The sequence below is a fragment of the Erinaceus europaeus genome, chromosome 5 (assembly GCF_950295315.1).
Source record: "Erinaceus europaeus chromosome 5, mEriEur2.1, whole genome shotgun sequence".
Lineage (NCBI taxonomy): Eukaryota > Metazoa > Chordata > Mammalia > Eulipotyphla > Erinaceidae > Erinaceus > Erinaceus europaeus.
Window position 1 is genome coordinate 99,378,968 of NC_080166.1, and position 11,398 is coordinate 99,390,365.

Genomic DNA, 11,398 nt, shown 5'->3' on the forward strand with positions numbered 1-11,398 from the left:
AGTGCCATTTACAATATGCAAGATTTAGAAACAATCTGAGTGCCCAGCAGCAGACGAGTCAGTGATCAAACTGTGGTCTTTATACACTACAAGATACTCCTCGGCTTTAGAAAAATATTTGAATTTGTCTTTTGCTCCATCATGGATGGATTCAGAGGGAATCATGCTCAGTGAAATATATCAGAAAGAGAAAGATAAACAGTGGGAAGTAACAGGATGAAACATGTATAAATGCTTGGCCTATGTCTGCAGATTTGGGGTCACTGAGAGGAGTGAGGAAAGAGGCTTTCTTGTGCGGGAGATGGGGGTCCAAAGCCCTGTACCTATAATGGAAATATCATACAATTATTAGCATAATTCTCTACAGAAACTCTAAAAACTAGAACGGAATGAATGGACATATTCAAAGTTTTGAAAGAAAAAGACCTCAACCCAGGAATACTCCAGCCTAGTAGGTTATCAGTCAGATTTGAAGAAAGAATGAAACCTTTACAGATAAGTAACAGCTAAAGTGATTCATAGCCATTAAACTTATAAGAAATACTGAAGGGACACATATAAAACAACAATATAGACTGCTCAGCTCTAGCTGGTGGTGCAGGGGATTGAATCTAGGACTTTGGAGCCTCAAGCATGCTATCTCCTTTGCACAATACCATTTACTTTCCTTTTAAAGTCAATATTGCTGCTTCAGGTCCCTATCATATATTAGAAATAGTTAAGTATGAATTGATAGTGGTAAACTAGAGGATTTCAGGGATGACAACTGGAAGGGCAGAGTCTAGAGATGGTAGCAGTGCACAAGATCCAAGATCTACTGGTGGTATTTTGTTAGGATATATTGATAGAACAGTTCTTAGAAGCAAGAGATCTTCCAGAGAGAGAGAGAGAGGGAGAGATAACCACCATCCAGCATCCAGAAAAGGAGATTAAAGAGAAGAGACTCACAGGTCTAGAATATGTCATCCAGCAGTTATCTGACATATGTCTGAATCAGAATTTTTAAAGGACAGAGCTTTGGACATAAGCTTGTTTTATTAATGACTTGAAGATGCTGGTGTAGTACTGGTATATGTGTGTGTGTGTATGTTACATGCTTACACACATAAACATACAAGTAAACAAGTCTTTAAAAATAATAGTAAATTATATTTGAGATGGGGTGATGACTCACCAATAGAGCACACACCTTACAATGTGTTAGGACCTGGTCCCCACCTGCAATAGGTAAGCTTCATGGACAGTAGAGCATTACTACAAGTATCCCTTCTCTGTGTGTGTGTGTGTGTGTGTGTGTGTGTGTGTGTGGTCCCCTATCAAAAGAAAAATGAAAACACACACACACACTGTGCAGACACTGAAGCCCAACAATAATCCTGGTCACCTTGGGTGATGGGTGTGGTGAAAAAAAATACATGAAGAATTATGGATGCAGTTGGTGGAGCCTTCTAGTTGAAAGTCAGCATTTTTTAAAATCTATTTCACTACCAGGGTTGTCAACAGGGCTCAATAAAGCACAACAAATCAGCCACTCTCGGCTGTACTTTATTTATTTATTTATTTATTTATTTTATAGAGACAGAGAGAAACTGAGAGATTTGAGAGAGCAAGTAGAGAGGGAAAGAGAAACAAAAGAGACACCTGCATCCCTGCTCCAGTCATTCACGAAGCTTCCCCCCTACAGGTGGGGAGAGGAGCTTGAACCTAGATCCTCATGGAAAACTATGGACTCTACAAGATGCACCACTGTCTGGCCACTGAAAATTAAGGTTTTATAAAAGAAATGTAGGCATGAACTATTGTTAAAAGTAATTACTACTGATACATAACCAAGTAGATCAGGCATATTCACAGATAATCTATTTTTAATAATACATACGATTGGAATACATTTGTGGTTTCTTAAAAAGTGTCCCTGATTTATAAGTCATATCTGCTTAGGAATGGTATGAGATCACTGAAATGTTGATCTTGGACAAATACTGTTTAACGATAAAAGAATAGTTACAGATGTAGCAGTGTTATTATCAAATGTCAAAAGTAAATCCTGAAAGTCAGGCAGTAGCAGTGGGTTAAGCGCACGTGGTGTGAAGCGCAAGGACCAGCTTAAGGATCCAGGTTTGAGCCCCAGGCTCCCCCACCTGCAGGGGAGTCACTTCACAGGCAGTGAGGCAGGTCTGCAGGTGTATGTCTTTCTCTCCCCGTCTCTGTCTTCCCCTCCTCTCTCCATTTCTCTCTGTCCTATCCAACAACGACGACATCGGTGACAATGATAATAATGACCACAACAATGGTAAAACAACCAGGGTAACAAAAGAAAAAAAAAATGGCCTCCAGGAGCAGTGGATTCATGGTGCAGGCACCGAGCCCCGGCAATAACCCTGTAAGCCAAAAAAAAAAAAAAAAAAAATCAAACTCATTTCCCCACCTTTAAGCCTCATCAAAGGCCTGGAGAAAGATGGCATTTCTAATTCCCTTAGACATCAAAGTAAACACTGGATTTTTCTAGAAGAGCAAGTGGCAAGCTACCCTGATGCTGGAACTAAACCTTCATGTTTAGAGCTCAACACGTTTAATATGAAAGAAAATAGAAATGAAGAGACAAAACAGCCTGAAATGTGCAGAGCAGTAGTATATACATAAGAACATACAGCAAACATTTTTTTAAAAAGTCTAAATTGTCCCTTCTTCTGATGAATCAAAGTGACAGCTGCTTCTTCATTAACAGCTACCTGCACCTTAATCTTGCTAATGTCTGGAAAAGCCCAATTCCTGAACTGCTCTGCTTCACTAAGGCATCCAGCACCAGCCCGAATTCTACAGTGAGTTCCTCTCAGTGCCACTATCAAGACGTCCCCAGTACCTGTGCTATGTGACCTCCCTTACAGCAGCAAGCAAAATAAAGTTGATTTGTTTGGCTGGCATTTGTTTCTGACAGCTCCTGAATTATATTCAACACAGGGTAGTCCTGATGGTAAAAATCTGCTCAGTGTCAAACCATGGGTTCCCTTTGTGTCTTTGGAGACTTGATCACTTTACCAGGACTGCTTGAATCGCAAAAAAGGTCTGTCTGTGAGAAATGGGAACTCCAATGTGAGCTACATTGAATGAGTGACTACGGCTGCCAGCCATCTAATTATGAACCACTCCTGAGGCACCCCAGTCCCACCCAGCACAAACAGTGGAGCTGCAGCTGTGGGATCTGCAGCAAGCAATTTTACAGACTCATTTCTCTGAATTTTCACTAACTCATGAAAGGATTTAAAAATATACTCCTTATAGACTAATAAATATCATTCTAATATAAACATGTTCCAATCTTAAAAACATGTTTATATCTGAAGTGATATTTATTAGTCTACAAGGTGTATATATTTTAATCCTTGTTTTAAAAAACCTCATTATTAAAAAAAACTGGTCTAAAATAAAAGTCTGTTGCTTTTTTATTTCTTCATTGGGTAAATAATGTTTTACAGTCGACAGTAAATACAATAATTTGTACATGCGTAATATTTCTCAGTTTTCCACACAACAATACAATCCCCACTAGGACCTCTGCCACCCTGTTCCAGGACCTAAACTTTCCCCACCCCGCATCCACCCCCAAGTCCTTCACTTTGGTGCAATACACCCAAAAAAGTCTGTTCCTTAAATGTCAAGTTCAGTTAAAACCAAGACAAAAAAAAAAAATGTAATGATGGCATATGTTTTCTGAACATTTACTATATGTCTGGATTTGTACTATTTTTTATAAATATACATTATTTTATATAATTTCTGCAGCAATCATTCAAGAACTAAGCAGTTCTCATTTTTATGAGAAATTTAATTTAATGAGGAAACAAGAGATAAATAAATAAAAATAAATAAATAAATGAAAAACTTAATGTACAGAAAGAATTACAAGTCACAGAATAAAATTGACCATAAGAATTCAAATGTCAGGGCTCCAGTGGTAGCACAGCGGGTTAAGTGCACATGGCACGAAGCACAAGGACTGGTGTAAGGATCCAGGTTCTAGCCCCCAGCTCCCCACCTGCAGGGGGGCCGCCTCACAAACGCCTCACACCTGCTTGCAGGTGTCTTGTCTTTCCCCTTCTCTGTCTTCCCCTCCTCTCTCAATTTCTCTCTGTCCTATCCAACAACATCAATGGCAACAATAATGACAACAAGGGCAACAAAATGGGAAAAAATGGCCTACAGGAACAGTGGATTCGTATGCAGGCACCAAGCCCCAGCAATAACCCTGGAGGCAAAAAAAAAAAAAAAAAATTCAAATGTCTATGATCCTAAATCCAGGGTTACTAAGGAAGTGGCTTCTTTGGGGTGTAAGAATGAAGTCATCAGGAGTAGGTGGTAGCACATATGCACACATCACAATGCACAAGGACTCGGGTTCAAAGGCCCAGTCCCCCACCTGCTGGGGGAAGATTCACAAGTAGTGAAACAGTGCTGCAGGAATCTCTGTCTCTCTCCCTCTCTAGCTCCCCTTTCCTTCTCAATTTCGCTGTCTCTATCAAAAATGAATTTACTTTAACTTTAAAATAAATTATTTAAAAAAGAGAGAGAATGAATGGGATCAGGCGGTAGCGCAGTGGGTTAAGAGCACTTGGCGCAAAACGCAAGGACCCGCTTAAGGATCCCGGTTCAAGCCCCTGGCTCCCCACCTGCAGGGGAGTCACTTCACAGGTGGTGAAGCAGGTCTGCAGATGTCTTTCTCTCCCCCTGCCTGTCTTCCCCTCCTCTCCCCATTTCTCTTTGTCCTATCCAACAACGAACGGCATCAACAAAAACAATAATAATAACCACAATAAGGCTACAATAACAAGGGCAACAAACAGGGGAAAAATGGCCTCCAGGAGCGGTGGATTCATGGTGCAGGCACTGAGTGAGCCCCAGCAATAACCCTGGAGGCAAAAAAAAAAGGGGGGGAGAATAAAGTCATCACTGCCTTGAAGTAATTATAAGATCTGACTGTAATCAGTATAAATTTAAAAAAATAATATAACATAGATGACAAATTAAAGTGTCCTACAGTATTTGAATTTTATTTTACCACATCAGGCTGATCTTTATTTTCCTATTTATAGTCAAAAGCTGCAAAGAAAAAGTTATCTTTCACAAGCTATTCTCTCCATCAATAAGCATCCACATTTTTAAAACCAGTTGGTATATAAATTATCTGAATGTAGTCTTGGAATTTTTATAAGCTTCCCTTTTCTGAATTATTTCTTTTGAAAAAGGAAATAATGCATGTGTGAACAATGCATGTGTGAAGAGAATTTCAATGGGAAAGCATTATCCCTCCTCCCTAATAAATAAAAATAAAAGACCTTTAAAAGACACTTTGAGTAACAGTTCTTTTCTGAATAAAATAAACAAGAGCAAAGGGCACCTTGGCTACTTCTTATGGGATAAAATCAGAACACAGGGGAATCTGTAATTCTAATCACATTTACACCTTCCCTCCTTTTTTACATTTCTCATCCAAACATCCTTAAGAGCACAATAGGCTTAAAAGAATTGGAGCAGGGTAGAGAACAAAGGGGAGGGGAATCTAAGAGCGAGCTGTTCTCACCATTTTAATAATTTTCCATTGGGTAGTACAGCTTTCAGAAGACCTAAGAGTCACAAACATAGGTAGTAACTGCAAAAAACAAAGTTATTCTACCAGCTTATTTTATACAAATGGCAGTTGACTAGATATGTCAGGGATTAACCACAGTGGACAACAAATGCAAAAGAGCACTAAAAAAATTCCAAGGAAAACAAACATCAAATTTATATATATTACCGTTAATCACTGAAGCTCTATATGCTAAATAAATACATTTGTTAAAAAGAATATATATTTGGGGTTGGGCAGTGGCTCACTTGATTAAGCACACATGTTACCATGTGGGTTCAAGTTCCTGGTTCCCACCTGTAGGGGGAAGCTTCACAAGCAGTGAAGGTGTCTCTCTGCCTCTCTCCTTTCAATTTCTCTGTCTCTATCAAATAAATACATAAAATATTAAAATGAATATATAGTTATACTCTTGTATGGACATGACTCCATATTAACTATGCTATCTCTTGATATTGAGAATAATTTATTCTCCAAAAGTACAAAAAAAAGGGGGGGGAAACAATTATAAATCAACCATATGGTCTGTTGTTCAATTGGGTAATTAGTTTTTTTAAGTTGAAAGAGAAAATAATTGTTAAAAGATGCATCTAAAATTTTCATTTAACTATTCAGATAAAATAACAGCCAACAACCAATAGCACAAAGACAAGACAAACTCACAATTATATTCACATGTGAATGTTTTCCACCAGATGCTTCTAATTCATAATACTTCCATGTGACTTATTGCAAATGTCAGTGAAATTGAGCATTTTTGTTCATCAGTCCCACTGATATCTCTACGTTTTTAGATGCTGCAGTGATTCTCCGTGACCTTAAGTAACAGATAAAGTAAGGTACAAACCAAGAGTATCTTTAAAAAAGCAAGCCATCCTGACTGTGTGTGCGTGTGCTCTTTCCGTATCAGACACAGATAAGCACATTTCCTTCTCTGGAAACCTGAGGTTCAGTTTCTCCTAGTAAGTGTTAAACCAGGAATGGTTGGTGGGTGCTCTAGAAAGTTCCTCTTCCAAAAAGATGCACACAAAGCTCTAGAATGTAACAATTTCTGGTCAAAGTGACGTGTTCAGAAAGTACTAGAAATACTCTGATAGGGGACTGTGGAATGTACTTGTGTAGACTCAAGGTCTTGCTAGGAGGAGGACAACACTCTCTGAACATAATCAACCAAAATTATGGTGTTGGGGAGACAATCTAATAACGCAGGGAAAGGTTTCACAGCTCAGTGCCTTCACCATGTACTCCCCTCCCTACGACACACTTTTTAGTTGTATTTTTTTATCTAATGAAAAGAATGCACTGAGAAAAAAAAATGCACTGAAATAAGAAAATTGGTTTATAAGATGGTACTGGTTTTGTGAGAACAGAAGAACTAGCTAAATTAAGAATGCTGTGTTGTTCCAAGTAGTATTTAAAAACAAACACCCTTTATACCAACTAAATAGGTATGTGTCTGTGTGTACACGTGTGCGCAATTAAATGGCTAGTCATGTAAACCAAAAATGGGTTCAGAACTGCCAAATGCCCAAGTGCTTTCCCTGAGGGATTACTGAACAGAGTTCACACCCAGCAAAACAATCAATCAAAACAGGCACAACTCCACGGTGCTAAAATCAAGTCTCTTCACTAAAAACTCAGGCAGGGGATGAATTCCAGACCCAAGCATCTCTTCCAAGTTCTTTGTTCAGCCATAACCTAACAGCATGCTGCTGCGTGCTAGTTTCACCGTGAGGGTGCAAAAAGCTCTGCTAAGATCTTGGCGCCCCGCACAGTTTGACAGCTGGTTAGTGAGATAGTGGTTTGATAGTGGTTTACCAGACGGCAGGTAAACTGGAATGGAAGTCTCACCGGTAGAAGGTAACAGACGGGAGACGGGGGGGGGGGGGGGGGGGGAGGGACCCGGAAATTTGCCAGTGTGCAGGCAAAAGGCGCTCGCAAGGCAGGAAGCAGAATCTGAAATCGCCCACATCATTGTGTTCTCCCCGCCCCTTTCAGCCGCAAGTCCATCTCATCCATGCTAAGTGGCTCCCGGATCAATACTATCAGTTTGATAGCCTGTTGCCGTCACACCTTCAGGCGCTGAACAACCCTCGGTGGTTCCTACAGACCCACTGGGCAGCTGACGATCCTGCACCGAGGACTTGGTGCCGAGGTGCCGCGGGGACAGCTAGGCAGCCAAGCCAACACAGAGAAGCCGGTCAGCCCTTGCCCAGACCCGTCCTCTGGTTTGCTTTTGGGGCGTCTAGCTTGGACCTGTCGAGCCAACTCACTGCATCTCAGGGTGAAGCGCTCCCGACCCAACCCCCCCCCAGGGGGGGGGGACCCGCTGCTGAAATGTCCACTCCGTCCCCAGATATCTGAGTCCCCAGCGTCCCGCAGAAGGCGAACAGGCGGGAGCAAACGCACAGGGCTCCGCTGAGCCAACGGCGAGGTGCCCGTGTGCCTGCAGCCCCGCTGCGGGGGTCTGGGAGCAAAGTGGAGGAAGGATCGGCCCCCTTCCCCGAGAGCTAACCCGCAGACCCCGCCCCGCGGTTCTTGAAAATTCATCTCCCCACCAAGGGTCACCCCGAGGTCGGGCAGCGCCACCCCGCGCCCAGCAGCCGAGTCTCACCTGCCCTCGGTGACTCCGGTAGCCCCCTAACTGCGCCGACCAGGCGGCCCTGGAAAAGTTTCCCAACTTGTTCGCAGCTCCGTAGGTCCTCGCTCCGAAAAGACCCGGCGAGCGCCAGCAGAAGCAGGCAGCCGCAGCCCGCGCGCCAAGTCCGCGTGCCCATCGTCCCGGTCCCGGGAGCCTGGTGCCCTTAATGAGACCCCTCGGCCCACGCGCTCCGCGCTCGCCGCGCGGGAGGAAGCTCGGCGGGCCGAACCCCTCCGGGACACCGGCTGCAGGAGCAGCGCCCAGCTAGCTTTTTCCTCTCGAGCCCCGACGCAGAGCCAACAGAGTTCTGGACTGGAGCGCCGCCCAGGCTGCTTTTCTAGCCGAGGTGAGCCAGCGCTGTGCGGGTGAGCGGGAAGAGAAGAGCCGCGCGGAGCCGGCGAGCATCCAGCTCCAGCAAGTCGCTGTAGCCTCGGGCTTGGCTGGCAGCCACCAACCTGCGACGCCCAGGCCCGTGGGGCAACTCAGTAAAGCCCCGCCCCCGCCCGGGCAGACCACGCCCCCGTCCACGGGCAGCCACGCCCCCCCAGCACCGAGCCATTGGGGGCCGCACCCAGTCCTCCACTGCTCAGACCACAGAACCGAGCCGCTGGGGCAAAGAAAGGAAACGCAGTCTTTACCCCGGGAGCTGCCGCCTGAGGAAAAATAGGGTGAATGCATGAAGACAGGCTCAAGAGAAGGCAAGAAACGAAAAACACCAGCCGGAATAAAGACAAAATATTTCTCTATTAAAAAACTAAAAGTCTTCAATACACAGACTCTGGTATTTCAATTGCAGGGGAAAAGGGATCTAGGCATACCAGGAAAGGTCAAAACGATTTCTAGTTAAGGATCCCAACTGAAAGGATTGATAGTCCTTTGCAGATTTTGAGTGCCAGCATATGAAAAGTTTACTTTTTAAAAAATCATTTATATTACTTCTTTGGTACAGGAGGGTTTCTTACAAGGAAGAGGGCAAGAAATGAAGACCTTAATCGAATTTTAAGTGACAAAGAAATGTTTTCGATGTATGATTCACAAAAGGAAAGCATTAGAAATGAAAGGGCCAGGTACACTTTCTGAATGTGATTGGCTCAGCACTAAAAGCCTCTGAGGGCAAGAGCCTCTCTCCATCTAGGACCACCTGAAGACAGTACTCCTCCAGCTGCACTTAAAAGCATCAGACAGGGGGCACTACAAATGCCTTAACCACTTAGAGGGAATTTAATCTCAAATATGAACCCTTGCCAAGAAATGAAGATGAATAATTTTAAGTCCTCACGAAGTATCATGGGACATTTAATGACCGTGTGATATGAAAAGCTGCACGTTCAGCAGTAGATTGTCTGCTTTAAAGCCATGAGGCAGTGGCCAATATACAGCCTCAGTATGTTTATTTCTGCATTAAGATAGTGTCCACTTTGCTTTTGAAGTCAATTCCACTAATATTAGATTTTTAGAAGCTCTCTTAACAAATGAGAACTTCTTAAAAATGCTTTTAAATGCTGAATTCAAGCAGAGTTGTATATGTTCATCCTTACAACAAAACAGAACAAAATAGATCTTCATGACTTTCTTCCTCTACCACCAAGTGTGGTTAGATGGCTTGGAAGTTAGTCGTATCTACAAAAGAGAGACAGAAAGAGAAGGAGAAAGGGAGAGAGAGAATGTGTATAGTGCTTGTGAGCTCAACAATCTTCTAAATGCTTTTTATGCTAATTAATTCATATAATTTTTATAACAATCCTTTAAAGCAATCATTGATTCTTTTTTGGTAGCAGATCCTCTAGCGTCCATTTCACTATTCCCCAGCCAGCTTTTTCATTCTTTTTTTACTTTAGATAAAGGCATAACAGAACTGGAGCTTCCTCCATTGCTATGGCACTCCTATGTGATGCTGAGGTCCCATTTTCTGGTCCTTATTTTTATTATTATCAGTATTCGACAGATGACAAAAGGGGGAAGTAACTTCCCCAAGCTGAACATAACTGTTAACTGGTAAAACAGGGAGTCAAGCTTAGGCGTTAGAATCCAGAATGCATACTCACCTCAGTCACTCCATGTCATACCAAAGAAGCCATAGGCTTACATTTAGTAACTACAGAGGTGATTCGTTAACTTATCATTTATAGTATTACATACTGAATGGTTTATTTTATCTATAGTATTTTATTCTACTAGAAATCCTCTACTATCATGAAACTAATAATCGCCCTAGTTTTTATAAGACTTCTGTTTTTCTTACCAAGATCTCTCCGCAATAGATTTGATCACCATATAGTGTAACTTAAAAGAATTATTTGAGGGGCCAGGGATAACTCATCTGGTGGAATGTATACTTTGCCATGCATGAGGATGCTAGTTCCAGCCTCTGGTCACCACATCGGATTGCCATGCAAAGGAGAAGCTTCACAAGTGATAGAGCAACGCTGTGGTATCTATTGCTCCCTATGTGTCTTCCCATCAACCTGAAAAAGAAGGAAAAAAGGAAGCAAGCAAAAGAGTATTAGAAGGGATGGAATTGTGTAGAAGAAAGAAAAAGGCCCCAATGAAGCCCCAATGAAACCCTGGCAGAAAGATGGGGAAAAAAAGAAAAAGAAAGAGAGGGAGGGAAGTGGTAGGGAGAGAGGGAGACTGAAAGAGAAAAAGAAAGGAGGAAAGAAAGAAAAAAAGGAAGGAAGGAAGGGAGGAAGGAAGGAAGGAAAAGAAACTACCTCGTCCAGTCCACTCACATGGTGTATCTAAAAGCAATTTGTCTTGCAAGAGTAAAATCACAAACAAGACAGAATCATTGATGGCTCAGTAAAAACTAATCAACTAGCAAATGTTGATTAAACACACACACACACACACACACATACACATACTACTTGTATATTTTAAAGCCATAATACAAGACATAATAGGGATTACATGGACATGTAAGCACGTTTTCTTTCTTGATGATCTTTTGAAATTTATTTCAACATTAAGTATGGAAACACACATACACAGAATACTAGGGCATAAAAATAGGAGGGTGGAAATACATATAGCTAGTAGAACTGTTCTAAATTACTATATATATGTATGTGTATATGTATATCCACTTCTTATTTGCTATTACCACAAGACAAGTGATTTGGAAAGGCTAC

The 11,398-nt window shown here is 42.1% G+C and overlaps 1 protein-coding gene across 1 annotated transcript in view; it reads right to left on the minus strand.

Annotated features, from left to right (window-relative positions):
* The window catches only part of GPC5 (glypican 5), a 1,586,725-nt gene extending 1,577,991 nt beyond the window's left edge, over positions 1 to 8,734 (minus strand). The window contains exon 1 of the mRNA XM_060191579.1: positions 8,241 to 8,734. Within this exon, the coding sequence (XP_060047562.1) occupies positions 8,241 to 8,403 (163 nt within the window). The 5' untranslated portion in view covers positions 8,404 to 8,734. The remainder of the gene's footprint in view (positions 1 to 8,240) is intronic.
* Between the last annotated feature and the right edge of the window lie 2,664 nt (positions 8,735 to 11,398).